The sequence below is a fragment of the Xenia sp. Carnegie-2017 genome, unplaced genomic scaffold (genome assembly GCF_021976095.1).
Source record: "Xenia sp. Carnegie-2017 unplaced genomic scaffold, XeniaSp_v1 HiC_scaffold_1, whole genome shotgun sequence".
NCBI lineage: Eukaryota > Metazoa > Cnidaria > Anthozoa > Malacalcyonacea > Xeniidae > Xenia > Xenia sp. Carnegie-2017.
In genome coordinates this window covers 5082412-5101462 of record NW_025813402.1, presented here as the reverse complement: position 1 = coordinate 5101462, position 19051 = coordinate 5082412, and the positions used below count along the sequence as shown (strand labels likewise).

General features: G+C 33.1%; 1 protein-coding gene across 1 annotated transcript; it reads right to left on the bottom strand.

The window, feature by feature from the left end:
• Window positions 1-2088: 2088 nt before the first annotated feature.
• Window positions 2089-13217, bottom strand: LOC124458865 (HEAT repeat-containing protein 1-like). Its single transcript, XM_047008565.1, has 32 exons — window positions 13132-13217; window positions 12628-12811; window positions 12302-12473; window positions 11836-11899; window positions 11566-11741; window positions 11266-11397; window positions 10795-10883; window positions 10585-10725; window positions 10385-10497; window positions 10103-10224; window positions 9685-9813; window positions 9388-9582; window positions 9210-9278; window positions 9049-9109; window positions 8624-8760; window positions 8413-8468; window positions 8111-8231; window positions 7731-7874; window positions 7500-7646; window positions 7267-7311; window positions 6968-7095; window positions 6794-6893; window positions 6440-6534; window positions 6267-6354; window positions 5705-5839; window positions 5056-5163; window positions 4899-4969; window positions 4710-4807; window positions 4285-4451; window positions 3481-3639; window positions 2592-2700; window positions 2089-2466 (listed from the first exon to the last, which is right to left on the bottom strand). Exons 1-32 carry the CDS (start codon window positions 13187-13189, stop codon window positions 2378-2380), a joined length of 3702 nt encoding a protein of 1233 aa, XP_046864521.1. The 5' UTR covers window positions 13190-13217; the 3' UTR covers window positions 2089-2377.
• Window positions 13218-19051: the final 5834 nt, after the last annotated feature.

Genomic DNA, 19051 nt, shown 5'->3' with positions numbered 1-19051 from the left:
ATCTCTGTAGTAACTGGAGTGATCAGAAATAACCTAAATGGCTAAATCCAAAGTCATCACATGCACTTAACTTAAAAGTGAGTGATATCTAGCAAATCAACATTGCGCCAACTTTAAGTGTGCAAAAATCTAGCATTGCCAAAGGTCGATGACAAAAAAGCCGCAATTTTGCCACTGCTAAGAAATCAATTGTCCAACATAGTAGAAAATTGACCTGATCTCTGCCAATAAAGACCTTAATTAAGACCACTGGGATCAACATCATATCCACAGCACTTTTTTGTGCTTTCAAACTGTATGGATATTTTGGTTGTAAAAATGAAATTCTTACATTACCTACATCTACTACGTACTATAAACCATGCTTTCAAACTGTGAGGATATTTTGGATGCAAAATGCAATTCTTACATTACCTACATCTACTACGTACTATAAACCTGAATCGTTACCAGGTCATCATCTTCGTCTGTATCAAGATTATCCTTAGAAAATTTGCTCTCCAAACATCATCCAGTTACCGTTCTTTTAAGGAGACAACCAGTTCGTGGATCTTATTCCCAAGTCGCTTTATAGTAGTACCATAATATACCAGCTAGTTCCATATACGACTATCGTGGACCGTCATATTTATCCAGCTTGTATCTCCGACCACAGGATACAGTCAACTCATACCGCAATAACCATCCCCAGTCTTCGAGTAGTACCAGACCAACACCGAAAAGACTACAGTGAACGTCAAAAACACAGAAACGCATTGTTTAAGCTACTGTCACTGTTTTGACCAGGCAGTTAAAGCCAATTTATCTGAGTGTCTATATCGATGAGTTTTCGCAATCCATAAATTTCGTTTCACGCAAGAAGCGTTGAAAGTCCAAAGCGCATTTTCAAAGAATGTTCAACTGCAGATTGAATTCTGAGTGAATGTCGTTGACCTCACACATAACAGTGGGGCCCGTCACTGCTACATATCCGATCAACAACATTCACAAAGAATCTAAACTACAGACAAACATTCAAAGGCACGCCATTTGAATCATCGAAGTTGAGTACGTCCGAACTTGTCTAATAAAAAAACCACATCAGTTAAATAAATATAATCAAAACCTTCGACGTTTTACAGCAAATACCTTTAATTATTACTTGCATCTTCTTCTCGGCAGAACTTTAACAAGGTGATATGAACAACAGAAGTTTTGACCAGCATTTATATACAGTCAAATTTCCATATTTCTTATCACAGAAAAAAAGTTTCTTGTGTCTTTTTCTCTGGAGGTTTACAACGACAAACAAATCTTTACTTTTTTTATAATCTCCTTTTGTTCGTTTTTCGACTTATGCTGAAGTCCTTTCTTTATGTCTGCGTTAATCTCGATTTAAAATGTTGTCCGCTTTGTTGATTATCTTAGTTTAATAATTTGCCTTCGTTTGTTGTCATGCTTGTTTCACTCGAGTAAAATAAGCTTATGACTGGTTCAGTTGAAATTTACTGAGCAATATGAATTCAGTTGAAATAAATTAGTCTAATGATAAGTATAGAATCGTTTCCAAAAATCATCTATCACTGGGTTTATTAAGTCTATAATTGTACTATTATCTCATCGGGAATTTAAATAATTGTTCGGTTTGGGTAGAAATTAACCTTGGTTTCTATTTCAATGAACCATCAATCATGTTAAGCCAATGGATGCGTAAAATATTGTCCGCTATACATGCATTTATTAAAACACCATAGCTTTCTTAGAAGCACACAAGCTATTCTCTTGAGAATTTCACACAACCTTCACAATAAAGCAGAGCTGCGCGCCTCGTGACTTTTACCCAAACTCCCTCGGCTTTCGACTTCGAGTACATTTAACACTAACTTCACTACTGAGGTTTTACTTATATATTAATACAACAAGACATAAAGAACAATGACCTTTATCTTAGATGTACACATTGACTAAAAGGCAAAAAATATTTATAAGCAGAACATACGAATTAAGGCTACTACCCATTGCATATCTCAAGCATGAAATTTCTTTAAATTGCTTTTTCGCCTACTTGATAATCAATAATATTGAGTCCTGTAAATTCTAAACCTCGTGTGATTTCAAAGGGTTTTAATTTTTTTACACACCCTGTAGTACAATAACATAAAAGCCTCACTATTTCAACAGCATTTAATACATCATAGCTACACACATCGTTGTCAACTCATTATATAAAATAAAATACTGTACAATAAATGGTATAAAAAAATACAATTATCAACATCCTTTACTCTATAGCTGTCAGTATAACTGTACAACGTTAACACCATGCATGTTCGGCAAAATAATGACATTTGACGCTCAGCAAATGGTGTAACAAGTCACGTGATCATTCAGTAAAACGTTAAAAATATTTCTGCAATGATTCACCGAGTACTTCTTCCATTTCGCCGATAACATGCTGACATTTTTGTTCCACTTCAAAGGATTCGTCTACATGAACATTATACATCTCGTTATTAACATTTAGTCAGCGGTCACAAGAAGTAATCAAAACTTATGCCAGTGGCCTCAACTGCTCAGCCTAAATAAATACTAATTTGAATAACTCCAGTTACCTTCCATAAGCTCAGCAAGAAAAGGAATTATTTCAGGAAGCAAGCTAAGATATTCTTCACCAAGTTTGCGATTCAACTCCTGTATAACTTTTAACGCAGCTAAACGAACCTTAAATTATATAAAATATTGCATGATTTTTCCCGCTTACAAATAGTTTCTGTGTTATGAAATTTATGTTTTTGATGCTTCTTCATGCCATTTTGTGGCAGGGTACTCTAGAATTGTGCCGAAATTTTACATGAGGTAAAATGAATGCTTGAGAGATTTATAATCAATACACTACCTCAAGTTGACGGTTACAAGCTGGAGATCTAAGCAGGGACGAAACTAGAACGTTATTCAAGGGGATATTCATATACTCAGCACTGCCCGTCTGCTTTTTTTGTTAGCGATTTTAATTTCAAAAGAAATCAGCCAGGGAGAGCTGACTATATGAACATTCACCCCCCCTCCAACTAACGTTCTAGTTGCGGCCCTGGATCTAAGGATGATGCAAGATTTCAATCAAACACTTTTTGATTCATAATGTGAATCAACCTGAATATGTTTAATACATTTCGCATTTTCGGAGAGAGAGAGAGTGCCACGGAGCCTTTCACTATTTTTTTGATTTAAAATTTTTTCTTATGCAAATTAGTAAAATTTTCACGACATGCAAATATTGACTTCTACGATGAAACGAAGCTCTAGCATACTTTGAAAAAGCGATGAAGTGCAAATTATTGTTCAAAAAACTATTAACAAGGATTTCCATACAACTCCAGGAAAGTTGATAAATGATATCTAAAGAATGACTGACATGACTTTCCTTACTCATGTCAATAGTGCATGCAAGATGACGTCATTACCATGCATGGCACCCTGTGGTATGGAAAAAGTAGTTCGTACCTGAGGAGAAGAATGTCGAGTTTTTAAACAAACTTGATGGTTTAAAGGTTTCCAATATATCTCTTGACCAGCTGCTACAGCAAACTGTGAAATGCACGGCGCCAGATGGTGTGATATTCTTTTGTCAAACGTTTCTGAATGACCAAGCAAGTTTTCAATCTACATGTGTAAAATCAAATATGTTTTTGAAACATTACTTAAAATGTTTAACAAAAATTTTGCAGCAAGATTTCCTAGAAACTAGAACTTTTTATAAAGTACGTAAACTTTTTGTAAAAGATAAATTTCATATTTCAGGTGGAAAGTTTGCTCTTGAACGTTGCAAATTGTAAAAACCTTATTCTTAAGATGTACTTTGCATTACTTTATTTTGTATGTACGGAAATGTATCAAAATTTTACGAAAACGGATTTGCATGTACTGATATTTTTTCTAGGTTTATATTTAGTCTGGGTAATTATCTTTTTGTTGGAACATTATCCAAGTCAATTATCTTTTTGTTGGAACATAATCAAAGTCAATTATCTTTTTGTTGGAACATTATCCAAGTCAATTATCTTTTGTTGTCCAAGTCAATTATCTTTTGTTGGAACATTATCCAAGTCAATTATCTTTTTGTTGGAACATTATCCAAGTCAATTATCTTTTTGTTGGAACATTATCCAAGTCAATTATCTTTTGTTGGAACATTATCCAAGTCAATTATCTTTTTGTTAGAACATTATCCAAGTCAGTTATATACATTGAGCATGAAGAATGAGAAATTTACGAATTTTGAAACATAATCAGAGTGATGCATCATACCTGGTCAACTAACGGTTGAATCATTCTATCAAAACGTTCCCTGTTCACAAATCTCTGATTGTCATACAAAAAACATTTGTACAAACAATCTAAGACATAATCCAAAAGTTCAGAAGACTTCTCAATCGCTTCTTCTTCTTCATATTCATTTGAAAAAAATGTCTTTTCTAAAGTAAAAAAATCGCTTTAAGAAAAAACGTAGTCAACAAACATCAGACCGAAAGTGCGTGAGAAGATTCTAATTTTAGAGTGAAAGTAGTTTGAGCCGTTATCTATTTTACGTAGTTAAATAATCATGTTTTAATGTATTTTATTATTACTATTTCATTATAATTATTTGTCTGATACTATAAGCTATTTTCTGGGCTTTTAAGTATTGCAAACCAACGTTTAAGTTTTCTAAGTAGATGGACTCTCATTCTTACCATTTTTGGAAGAATTTGTCTCATCTAAAATGATGGCAGCATTTTTCACAAGATAACCAGCAAACAGGACGAATAGACCTTTCAATTTTTCAGCCATTCTTAAAAAAGTACAATGAAGAATCAATGTCATTAAAGTACAAAATTCACTCTAAGATAGCACATTATTGACACAGTTTTTATGGACTTTACCTGTCAGCCAAGCGATAAAACACCAATAATCTTTGTTTTGGTGCAGACGACTTTGTCGCCCAATCCACTAACTATATAATTATTTGAATACGTCATAGATTAAGGAAAAAGTTGATACAACAACAAGGAAAAGAACAACGTCTTGCTTAACACTTGCCTTCAAAAACATTGGTCTGAACAGAGACTCTGACAATCGCATGATTAAGCTGATAAAAGCAACAATCACTGATTCTTCATTTCTATACGAGTTTTCATTTTTAGAATCCTAAAATGTAACAGAAGAAACATACATACGACTTAACGATTTTAGAAACGTTGTATTAAATACTTTTTGATCAAGCCTAGTTCTCATTCATCACCAAACGTCGGCGAAAGAGCTTTTGCAACTTCGGCGAGCGCTTACGATTAATGAGAACGCATTAAAAATGCGACGCTTTGCGATGAATGAGAACTAGGACATGGTTTATAGCAAATGACGACAACAAATTAAGCTGTGACCTTGACATACACTTTACCATTTTTGAAAGGAAAAGTATGACTTCAAAAATTTAGTGTCCCATAGAAATTCATTTCTTCTAAAATTATGACGTAACCTCTCTTTTTAGTATATGAAAGATATTTTTGCAATAAACAAAGACCTTTAATTAGTTTACGTTCTGCTGTTGTCTGTTCACTAAAATTCACCTTGTAAGAAAAAAATGTTCACAATTTTTTGCCAGAAAAAGCAATTGTTTCTTTTTGTCAAGATTCTTGCCGAACTGAAGGCAACTGATGTTTTAAATTCAAAAATAATAAAATCACAGCACCTCAACATGTCGGGAGCAATAATCCAAAGCAGACACAAACATTGACAGAAGTTCATTGTGATGATTCGCCACATCTTCTTTGGTCATATTAGTTACACAATTATCAACCAACTCAAACAAGGCAGTTAATGAATTCTACAAAAAAATACATAATATATTTCAAATTTAAATACGTAAAGGTTTTGACACGCTTATAATATAGAAATGACAAATACGACAAAGGCATCATAGATACAATAAACAAACCATGGATACAATAAACATAAACACACTAAAGACATCACAAATACACTAAAGACATCAAGAATACATCATCTTTAGATATACTATGGACATTATAGATACACTATGAACATCATAGATATACTGTGGACATAATAGATACACTATAGACATTATAGATACATTATGGACATAATGGATACACTACGGACATTACAGATACACTATGGACATCATAGATACACAATGGACATCAAGAGACATTGTGCGCATCACAGATATGGAATGGAGATCATAGATATTCATCTTTGTAGTGGTTAAAGCGTATTGTGCATCATACATTTTGTTCATTTGAAACAATTTCATCCAAGCATTTTGATATCTTTGGAATTAAGATACGTGGCTTGACTCTGACAGCAATGTCACCTCTGAAAAATATTTTTACGAAATGTAAAGAGTTAATCAGGTTAGTTAAATGAATAAATAGGTTTCGTTAAAAAAATCTCATTTTACCTCAATCTCACAATACTGCTTGAAATCTGTTTCCGCCAAATTGAGTTTTTCTCCGATCCATGTTCATCAAAGCTCGCAAAATTTGGTCCAACAAGCTGAACATGAAAATTAATGTTCATGTTAAAACTTCATGCACATACACGAACCATTAAATCAAGACGAACATAAATTGCATACATCCAACCCCCCCGGAAACTTTACACTATGTATGAGACGTTTGACTTGTCGCCATTTGTCACAACATTGCAAAGTTTCCATGGAAACATAACACTTAACAGGAGCTACGAACATCTCATCTTAGTTACCGAAAGACGTTACTACGCATAATCAAAAGGTTCAAAACACTTTTCTTACTTGTAGAATGATGTCTTTAAGGTATGGACTGAGAAAGTTTGGCAAATCATTGATAATGTTTTGCAAAAGCATCAAACAGTTCATCCACAAAGTTTGAGATCTACATAAAAACGTCAATTTCCACAACATCTAAAAATCGCTACAAAGTGCACGTGTAAATGTACTATACAGTACCTCATTGCACGTTCCTTGCATTGGAGTATTTGTAGGATAATTAGTAGTAGCTTTGGTACGAATGGTATTGTGTGTACTTTCAACAAAGAGCATAGTTCGGCAAGACAATGTAACGCAGTGGAGGCAATCTGAAAAAGATTAGAAACAAAAACGTACTACATACTTTCTTGAACAACTAAGCTGATTTTACGAAAGTTGGATCGTGAAAGTTGTTATAACATTGCATCTTTCCATACATGGACATCCATCGATGGAGGCAGAGAGAATTCAAAAGATATCGAGATTTTTATCGTCACTACCTTTACATCCCCATCATGCACCACTTCAATGGCAACAGGAAATACCTGAAAACAAAAATCGAAAATCTTTTTAGTTAAATTGAAGACTAATCATGTATGTAAACAATAAAGCACAAAAACATTGATAATTGGATTTTTTCACTTTATCTGTTTTGTAAACAACACAAATACCTTTCATCAACAAACTGGCGGTAATAATTTAACACAATTAACACTAAATATATGTTGATCACCTTCTTCAGCGAAATGTTATGATCAGCATCTAACAGCTTTGATATTACAACGACACTTTTGAACAACGACTGTTTATAAGATATTGAACCTTCCGTATCTTGTATCAAAGGCAAAATAGCATCAAGGAGAGACAACAATTTCTCTGTCTAAAATATACATAATGTAATAAAATATGTTTTAGTTGCTGAACATCACAAAAATCTCCGAAAGCAAGCAGAAAATATTCAGACCTCTTCTAAGTTGCAAGGACAGGTATTTCTGAGCATTCTCTTGCAAAATAAATCCATGCATTTCCTTCGCGTGAGAAAGTCCTCGTCATGTAGAAGCTGTGACGTAATACTGATGAATTCAGTTTGAGGAAGTAGGTCACAAACCTACACAAGAAACAAAACAACAAATCTTGAAAGCATCAAACACACAAATCGGTAAATTTGCCCGCTACCTTCGGACAGTACTAGCTACGATTTATATTATTCCTGTGAAACATTCTTTATTTATTCATAAGTTTTTTATATATTATATTTTTAAATAGAAAAACCATTTACAACTTACCTACACCTGAAACTAACATTAATTTCTATAACTATCAAGGAAATATTTCATTGAGTACCTTTTCGATAATCTGATAAATTTTGTGTATTAATACGCGAATGAATTTCTCCGTTGCTTCGTTGATTGTCTTATCAGAATGAGATTTACGGATTATGTATGCAAGGCAGGTTTCAAGTAAACTAGAAGGGAAAAAATTACTTTTGAAAAAATTACCGATAACAAAATAAAAAAAACAATAACACTTTTTTTTCTGGAATAAAAATTGTGGTAGGACTAATATGATAATACTTAACTTAAAAACACACAAATGAAAGGAAATACGGGGCTCAAACATAAATACTTTATGTAATACGTTTCCACCTGTAATACATATTTTCCTCTCCATCTGTTGTAGTTTTCTCATTACTTGACTGAGACTACGTATTTTCATATAAACAAAAGCAAAACATCAATCATTAACAATAATGGAATAAAAATGACTTAAAAAATAAGAGTAAACAAAGAAATAGAAACCTAAAAAGAAAAGAGCTTGCGAAAATTAAAAACAGACGATAAAATACTGAAGACTTACCACAATTTTTACATCACTAAGAACATTTAACATGAGTTCCAATCCACTTAATTTGAACTGATGTAATTCCTTGTTCGAATGAGTGTTTACATCAAAAACAATACCAGAACTATCAACATAACGCTTCCTGTTGTAACCTACAAATCATTCAATAAATATTGTAAGAATCGTCGATCTGATCTGGCAAGTCCGTGCAAGGCTCTGTTTGAACAGTAAAAAAAATAGGGTACGCAACGCATACACGTGAATAGGCAAGTAATCAAATACATTTTGACAATGTTGTTCTCAAAATATTATTCTTTCTTAACGTTTCCAACTGAACAACATCATACAATTCTTTAAATATACATGGAAGAGGATGTATATACATACAAAAATCAAATCAATTGTTTGACAGATAAATCATAAAATACAAAACATACAACCTTCTGGTTTTTGCTCTGGAATTGTGGCCAGATATTCCAACAAACTAACAAGAGACTTCATCTTAAAATAAAATAAAAGACGACCCCTCATTAAATGAACCAGATACTCAGAAAGCACAAGATAATACCACGTAATTATACCAAAAACGAACAGCCTGTACCTGTATTTCAAGAGAAAATTCAGCACATAAAAAACTGCAAAATGCCAAACACGACTCTTTGTTTTCACTCTAACAAAAAGTACATGACAAATGTAAAGGTTATCACGGAAGATAGAATCAAAGATAGCAAAAATCACCACTGTTATATTTATGTTACTTCGGGAATTATTAAGAATACCTTTGTATCTTTGCTTGATATTTTCCCAAGAAACAATGCCAAACAAACATGAACGTATGTCGGAGCTCCCAACGTTGTCAAAAGATGAACAAATACAGGCAAACGACGATGCTCGGGAATATGAGGATACGCATCCACAAAAACACGCATCACTTTAGTCACTTGAGATAGCCCATTTGGTTTATTTTTATATCCCTTGGGTAAAAACGAAGTAAACATCACTATACAATGAACATCATTATACCCAGGAAAGGGTTCTGATACCTACGTACGTTAAACTACGTTTTATTGACGAACCTGTAAAAGTTCTGGAATAACAGCTTCAACTGTTTGTTGGATTATTTGAAAGCTGTACGAATCATCTTGACGAAGGATTTTGACACCCATGAAGGTAAAAATAGACATAACATTATGAAGGACCTTTTCCTGGAAATATAACGCAACATGTTTAGTTATTGCCACGGTTAAAAATGTTCGTGATAGTTTTTATTATAAAATAAATCGTAAAAGCAAAATTATATATTCAATCAATTATTTCAAAAAAGTGTTGAATTTGTACCAGAGCGAGGATCAGATAATATGTGTATATTGCTATAGAATCTATCTGTTCATAATCATTATTAGTATCAACTCTAGTGCATACTTATAGATATTTTTTCACCAAACATAAAGTATTGTAATAATATATTGTCCTTATACGTATGGTGTAACTCACAGGAAAGAGCTTTGCAGCAATAGCCAATAAAGATAGAGCATGATGATGAGTTTGAGGATTCTCAGACACACGAATACAGTGAACAATTTGTTCGACGCTAAAATGATCTTCATTAAGGACGCCTGAAGTCAGCAAAAAACATATTGGGAAATGTCATTTCACAATACGACAGTCATTCATAAAAAGTTTTTTAACTATGAGAAAGTTTTTCCCAACCAGAACTTTTGTAGCAACAAACGCAAAATAGTCCAATGCGTAACTCAAATCGACCTTGACACTCACCTTGTGGAATTAATTTATTTTCACCAACAATAGATTGACAAGTCATTAAAATGGTTGAAAGGAGAATTTGTTTAAGATAATCCACGGAGTTTGGAGATTGCATCTCAACACATCTAAAAGCAATGATTTTATTAAAATAATATTACTTTCTGTCTGCTGGTACTATTTGAGCTTGAAACATGAAAAACGACGACATTTACACGGAGAGTATCTTGAATAGAGCTGGAAGCAAAATTCCTGCGTTTTTAAAGTTATCTTTCGAATGTAACATTTCAATCATCACAATTGTTTTCTGCAAATGTGGAAGGAACAAAATGCAACTTTCGTCCACATTTTCATCTCTGAAAAAATAAGAATAATACATGAAATACGTACTATAAAAAAACACTATCTTAAAAACAATAATATACTTAGATTTCTTCCTTTTCCCTTGTTTTGGTCTTTCTTCCGCCATTAAATTATTCAGCATCTTGAGGACAACATTCGAAGATACAGGAATCTAACACAATATTTAACATCGAGTTACCGAGCAGTTAAAACATTAAACAATAATTTAATTATCATAAATTGGTATCGTTCGACTTTATTGATATCTTTTAACATAAGAAATAAACTGTATTGGATAACTTTTATATTTAATGAAATGATTGACTGTGGTCATTCATTGTTTTCAAATTTCAGAAAATGTATGCGTCAGGGTTCAATAATGTTAAGATACGTTATGCATGTGATAAAAAAATTTTAATGAAGTGGCATATAATTTACTCCCTTTATACTGTGCTATGCAATAATGCGAAGGAAGACATGAACAAACAGAAAAGAAAAAATCGTCAAGAAACAAATGTTTGCTATGTGATAGAGAACTACCAATTGAAACTTGCCTGTTTTAAAACGGTTTTAATCTTCGTCGATATTTTCAAATTGTCTGTATCAAGAAGGACATCAATCAACTTATTGAAAATTTGACTTTGAATGTCTTCGTGATTTAATGAAGCAAAATATTCAGCCGTTATCTGGAAAAAAATAAAGAAAGTTTATGAAATATTCAGTCATTACCTGCAAGAAATAGTTAAGAAGCAACACTGACTGGCCATACATGAAATATTACACACAATGCTGTACTTCAAAAAAATACATGCTCAACAAAATGTTTGTAAAAAAAAAATAGATTTTTCTCCAACCTGGTTGAGAATGGCTTCCTGTGGTGTCATGTGACCAGGGAACCCGGGTTTGGTCCTTTCCAATAGTTGAAGAAAAATTTCAAGGAAATCGACATCAATAGCAAAAATATGTGCAGTACGTGGAGTGAACTTTTTTATCAATTGAAGTAACACGATGCTCTCGTCATATGAAATTTCTTAAAACAATACGGTATGAATATAGATAAAGAAAAGTACAAACACTTACTTTTATTATCATGAATGGATAACACAATTATCCATAGTGGTTACCTTTTGAATTAATCACATCCGTTGGAGTTTTCGTAAAAATACTTTTGCCCATGATTATAAATTGCTGAAAAAAAATTTCGCGTACACAATTAATAACATACAAATTGTGATTATTGTATGCTTATTCATGATTTTCAACACCAAAAGTGGCATAAAAAAGTCTACGTTTTGTGGGTTTTCTCCTCAAATTTCATGAAAGTGAAATATTATTTTTCAGACTATCGTAAATAAATTGGTGTGAGTTTATTATAGGAAACACAAAAGCGAAGTTCACTTTCATTTTTAAACTTTCGTTTCGATTATTTAAATCATTTCAATTAATGAACTGCATTTTTCCTTTTCGTTACCAATTTCTCCAAACGTCAAAATTTTCAAATGCTAAATGCATTAGATATTAAAAATAAATATGAATTATGAGAACGTCAAACGTTTGAAATAACGCAACAAGATCATCATTCACTAATACCTCTGAGTCAACTTTAACAAGAGCTTTCAAAAGTGACCGCACAATGTACGAAGGTGTATCTTTAGCAAATGTACGACTAAGCAAGTAAGTCAAAATATCCGAAGGGACTTCACGTTTCCGAGATTTCTTTTTGTCGCTGCTTTTGTTGGTTTGAAGATGACGCTGCAAAACGCTAAACAAAGAGATAAATGAGTTCAGAAATAGCCTTTTGAAGGGAAAATTGTAACGATGAATGTTGTATAGTGATTGCACGTGTTTGCTGTAGTGATTGCACGTGTTTGCTGTAGTGATTGCACGTGTAAGTCAACACTTTCTATGTATGTCACCAGCTAATAAATGCTTCGTCAGCAACAATTTCTTGAGTAGAATCAACGAAGAGTTTTGCCAAATTCATCACAGTAGTTTTATCAGAACATTGTGATACGGAAACCAATCCAAATATTACATCCAACGCACTTTGACGTATAAGTTCAACGGGACTCATCAAACAGACCAACAGAGATGGCAATACTAGAAAGTGTATATTAGCAATTTAAAACAATTAGTTTTGACTGAAAAAGAATGAAAAGTTCACCTGACATCGTACAGTTTAATCAAGTGTTCAAAAAAGCCATTAAATTTGACGAAACATTACTAAGCCCATAACAGAGCACTGAATTTGATGAAGCCAATTTCTTGGACCAATAATCAGAAAAAATATGAATTATCGAGTAAACCGTTTTATCTCGCTCCTTTTGTCTTCAACTAAAGCGCTTGATTTTTCATACAAGTGTATAACATGCATAGAAAAGGTAAGGTAAATATTTGAATTTTTAAACATCGATCTCAACCTGGTGAAATGTCCGATGTGATTGTCGTAATCTGTTGTTCATCTAGAGTTTGCATCATGGTGGAGGCAACACGAAGACTTGTATTTACCATGAGAGCATTAGGGATAGGTAGAATATCTTGTTCCTTTTGAGAACTAAAACGCACACTACTGGACCATAACAGTGTAAAAAGTGGAGAAAGCAAAGCTTTTCTGGAAATTGCGTCTAAAAATATGAAATGCTTCAGTGATCAAGGGAAACATTTCGTCAGCGAGACTTAGAAAATTGGTACCTTAACGAGTGCTTTGAAGCAATTATTGACTTCATCGTGAAGTAGAAAGGTATGACCTCTTGCTAATCCTTTAAAAGTCATGTCAACGATGGAAAATAGCATCTAGAGCACGAAACAGAGAACAAAACTGTACTTTTCAAAAATTTTGAAAAATAAAATCATCATACGCAAGCGTGTTTTTTTCACGCACACAAACAAAAACATTTACACTAACAATAACACTTAATTTTTCTCACTTTGGTGTATTCGTCATTTTTAGTAGTTTCCCACCACGTGCCCCATGCGTGTTTCTGGGGAGCAATGAAACCAACCACATGCACAACAATATTCACAAAGACTTTTGAAGCAACATAGGATATATTTTTTTCTTTCTTTCGTTTCAATGCACGAAGGTATTCAGTAAGTAATTCAACAGAAATTCCTTCACAATCACCAACAGTTTCACGATCCAACTCATGGCAAGTCTAAATAGTTCATTTAACAGATAATTCGTTCAAAGCCATGCAGGAATATCAAAAATATAAAATTGTTAGACCAATGTTACACAACAAATAAACAGATTATTAGCTATGGATTCGCGCGATAACTTGCTAATTCAAACTATTTCTTAAAACTTCTTCTACGTTACTTCGTTAAGTCATCAGTTAAATAACTTTAACTGTGTTCACTAATTTTGCTTCTTTAATGTCACAGCGTTATTTCTAATATGTGCGTGTCGTTAACATTTCTTTATCATTCTCACCTTTTTATTTTGCTTTTTTACTGTTTCATCATCTATGGCAGAGTTCACGAGTGTCAGCAACCGAGGAAGGAAAGCAGATATTGCTGCAAACTTTTCATTTTCTTCATCACAAATTGATATATAGCATGACCAAAGCATGAAGAACATAATCCAGCATGTGCAGTTTTCTCTGTTGCTTGCAACGTCATTCAATTTATTTAACTAAACAAATATAATAATTTGTTGGCATTCTAAATGAAATAATTAACTATTAAAGATGTGGTGAAGTGTAGTCTATGGCCAGTGGCGGACACTCTTAGAAATATTGAGGGGCTCATATCCACAAGGCATGAGATTTCTAAGAAAATTCGAGCCCTCCAGCTCCCCCCCCCTCCCTAGTGTCCGCCACTGGTTTGGGCCCACCCCAGTCTACTCTATAAAACGTGATCAAACATATCAGATGGCATTATATGCAAGAGAAGTGGCATGTTGATTTTTGATAAGTCATAGAACATGGTGTAAATGTAAACTGAAATCTGTTAAAATATACGCCGGTTGGATGGAATATTCGAGGATACTAACAATTACAGTGCTACACTATTGCAGTAAATTCAAAACAAACGCAAGCCAAACCATAACCTATTATACGAAATACATGACCAAATAAAACTTCTAATTACATTTTCCATAACAGCTTCATGTTTTAGGCTGTTCATTTCCTGCGCTAAGCATTGAATAATTTTGACGTTCAATTCAGCAAGTTCTTCAAAACTCCACTCTTCTGAGCATTTACAGATAGCTAAACAAAAAAATCAAATAAGAAGCAGCGCAAAACGACTGGTTACAATATCCTAACTTTAATTTTTCATTTTAAAATCCCTCTGAGACATTTTAAGCATGTCTCCTCTAGGGAAGGATGTAGCTAATAAAAAAGAATATACATTTGACAAATGTTTCTCTGTGTCAGATACTATCTAGTGCTTGTTTTATCACAATCTACAGAAAGATTATTCATACAAGATATTTCATCATTCACAGAGAATGCCGGCATAAAAAAGTCAATTCAGTAAATGTATGTGCATACTTTCGTAATGGTTTTTGTTCAGACCACAATAGTTCTTCGTACATACTCTCAACCTCAACCAATCTCATCTTCCTCAGCCTATCTAGTGAAAATTACCTTCTTTGACTGTTTTCCTTTGTAAACACTTCACTATCCAATGAGACTTAAGAAGAGATTCCCCAAGACTTTCTACAACTAGTTTCGCACGATCGACATGTTTACTCGTGAAAAATATAAACGGCAGGAGTTGAAATAATATGGTTTCTGCAACACTTGAACTTTCCTTGAGAAGCTCTTTCATTAAAAGTAGGTTGACTGCTTCGGAAAATACTTCTGCCCTAAAAAAACAGATGTATGTATAATACGCTAATATTGCTACGCTTACATTCCTTATTCAAAATTTAAAACATTTTATGAAGAGACTCAGTATATTACACCTATGACCTACTCCAACAGTGCAATCAAGCCACGTAGAAAAATTGTACTCTTTAGATTTTATCAAAACGTTTGCACAATATAAAGTATGTATGGTTATTACAAAAAAAGTTACCATTGTCGTGAAGATTTATCCATCACCCTCAACACGGCTGAAACTAGCGACTCCGAACCTAAAACATTGATCAGACCCTAAAACCAACAGTAAAAATTTGAAAATAACGCCCAAAAAATCTTAAAGTCACTATTCAATAAGCGCACACTGTCTTGGAATTTGTTTACGTACCTGTTTTAATTGAAGGACAGCTACAACAACTGTGGGATCTTCGTCATTTAACTTAATAAGCAAGGATTCCTTTAAAAATTTGTAATCCTCTGTATTATTCTGCAACAATAAAGATTCAAATGTAACTTTCGATTGAAGCACATGTTGTCAGAAGAAAAGTTTTACCACAGGATTCTTCAAAATCTTGGCAATTTTCTTCAATGCAAGCTTTCTATGTTCTGCTTCAGGATGATGTATTGCTATGATGAGGGTCGATCCTGAATCACTTACCACCTTTAATTATAAACTTTTATATTTTCATTTGTTTAAAGTGAGCATGCTATCTAAGTTTGTCAATTTAAAGACCTTTTCAAAGAAATATAAAACTTAAACTAACCTAACCATAAAAAAGGTCATAAACAAGCAAGATCACCTGACTACTAATATTTGACAGCATCATTGAAACAAAATCTTGGATCCACTCCACTGTTTGTGTCTTCTCAACTTCAGACACTTCACTCGTCTTCATATTAACTAAATACTCTTGTATCACTTTGTCAAATTCTCCTGGCCACCTTGGCAAAAAAAAAACAACATTCAAAGAGCAATTCTGAACATTTAATAAAAAAGGTGAACAGAGAAGAGTTTTTGTATAATTGTGATATATATGCATGGTTCTGCATTTAAGTCATTCATATGTGATGTATTTTTGTGCTTTCATACAAAAATATCATAAACATTGAGTTACAGGATCTTCACCTATTTTCAACAATTTTCAGCACTGGTTTTATCTTTGTTTCAACAGTTGACATGGCATCATTTTCACAAGATCTTCTTGCTAAATATTTACTTAGAGCAAATCTAAAAAGAATCAGAGCATCAAGTCAATGATTCAATGACAGTTTACGTACCAAAGTTAGTTACTCACATGGAGCTGTAATACTGGATTTGAAACATTAAAATGTAAAACTTTAAAAATTAACAATTATCAATATTTACTTGATTACACATTTTAAAAATCTAATTCACATGTACAGAAGCAGGCAATAAAATGACTGCTGGACCAACTACCCTGAATTAAGCAATAACAACATTATTCTATGCAACAAATTAATTTACATAGTTTTTTGATAACATTATGCACATAAAGATGAAGCTTAACCTTCCCCTAGCAAAATTAGATGCATCATTACTCCTTCACCTCATGATATCCATTCTTGTAGTCATATGAATATCAACATTTTCCAGTACACTAAGAATAACATCATCGCTAATGGCTTTATTATCCACTGATCTTTGTACAAGATCCATTAACAGAACTTTTAAAATGTCATCCATTTCATATCTTTTTGATAAATTTGAAAACAAAGATTCCACATTAGGGAGCTGGAAAATAGTATTATATACCCTGAAAATAAAAGTAAATTTATTGAAGTCAGATTTTTCATTCAGCATAAAACATAAAACAAAGACAGACTTGCAACAAAATAGATTTCAAAGAAAGAAGATTCTTTCACTTACACTTTAGGAAACTTAGACAGATTATAACTTGCACACAAACAATTAATACACATCAGTAATGATTCAGCAAGTTCTACCAAGCTGTTCTATAAATGAAAGACACATAATGTTACCAATTTCATTCAACAAAAGCATTTCTCTTGTGATATTACTTAGTTATTCCGATGAAAACAGAGTGAAAAACTGAAAAGTTTATTTTTGGGGCTGAAGTTTATAGAACTGTTTTCATAAAATTTCATATTCTTCAAATTGTGCGTTAGTTTCATTCACACATATCAGATTTCAATTTATTGGAAAAAAATATAAAAATTGAATGAAAATAAGTGGAACATACCTTACACATTGTTTTTAGCAAAGACTCAACAACATTCAACTCCATAACACATTTCGTTGTCAACTGCCCAATAATCATATATGCTGTAGCCTTGAGATCTGACATATGTGACTTCAAACAATAAATAATCTGGGATAACAATGAGCTCAGAATGTCTTCAGAAATCCTATCAATACAATCAACAACACCAACAACAGTCGATGCATAAAATGCTGAAAAAGTTTTAAGCCCCGAATATCCTTTTTTGTTTTTTCCTTCAATGTAGAACAGTATTCCAGACAAAAAAGACAAGAATGCATGGTTTGAAATGCAATGTTGAATAATGGTACTATGTGGTAAAGGGCTGCCTGACTTTTGAACAGGGGAAAGCCATGACCATTTTGTATTTGTTATGTTTAACAATTGAACAACACGAGCAAACAAATTAGACTGGTGATATGGAAATACACACGCCAACATATCATCCACATTATAAAGATGTACTTGATAACGTCGAATCAACCACTCAAGCGTTTTCTGAGACGGTTTAAGGAGAATATAAGGTGACAGAAATAATAGATAATCTTTTATATAACTGCCAAGTTTATCGTTCACTTGTTGCGATTGCAAACCTCGGTCAAGATTCTTTGACGATTCATTGAAAAGCAGTGCTTCATATGCCTCAAATTTTGAATCCACTAGCTTCAATTCTTCTAAACCATTTTGAGCAAGAGCGAATATTGTTTCGTTGTCAATGTCCGAAGCCTCTTTAGGATCAAACAAAAAGGAAGTTCGTTTTTTAAATTTTGTTGCTGTCTCCAAAGAGCTACTGTCAGGTATTCTCAATCTTTTTAACTGGTTTTCCAATGAAGACATTTCGAATTCTATATTTTTATCGTTATTCTACAGTTCGATTGCTAGAAACACACGTGTGTCGTGTGTGCAGTCACTGCAGATTTCTTCAAGCAAATTAGGTAACATGAAGTAAGTCTCCCAAATCGTATATCGCACGCTGGTCAAGAAAATAGCTGTGAGTGCATTTGAGTCATATGATCATATGATGAGCATATGATTTGAGTGTGAGTATTGTGAATCTGCGAATGGAGTCCGCTGACGATTTTTTAATTTCGTTTTTAACTTTTCTATTTTGTCTTCGAAATGACTCTTTTTAAAAAAGTCTTATGTTCATATGTTGGGCTGTCATGTTCATATTGAAAACTAATTCGCTTTCCGCCTAACAAATCTCTTGCCACAACTTCTATTAAATGGCTTCATGATTTCGCAAATTTAGAAAATTCAAACGCTAAATAACTGATGACGAATAATGACGA

What these genes read in the sequence shown, in the direction of transcription:
- LOC124458865 (XM_047008565.1), bottom strand. Translation starts at nt 13,189, where the DNA reads ATGATGCAAACTCTAGATGAACAACAGATTACGACAATCACATCGGAC. An exon ending in GGGAAAAGGAAGAAATCTAA is followed by an intron (nt 10,726 to 10,794) that starts GTATATTATTGT and finishes TTATTTTTTCAG; the next exon opens with AGATGAAAATGTGGACGAAA. An exon ending in TCAGACCAATGTTTTTGAAG is followed by an intron (nt 4,970 to 5,055) that starts GCAAGTGTTAAG and finishes ATAATTATATAG; the next exon opens with TTAGTGGATTGGGCGACAAA.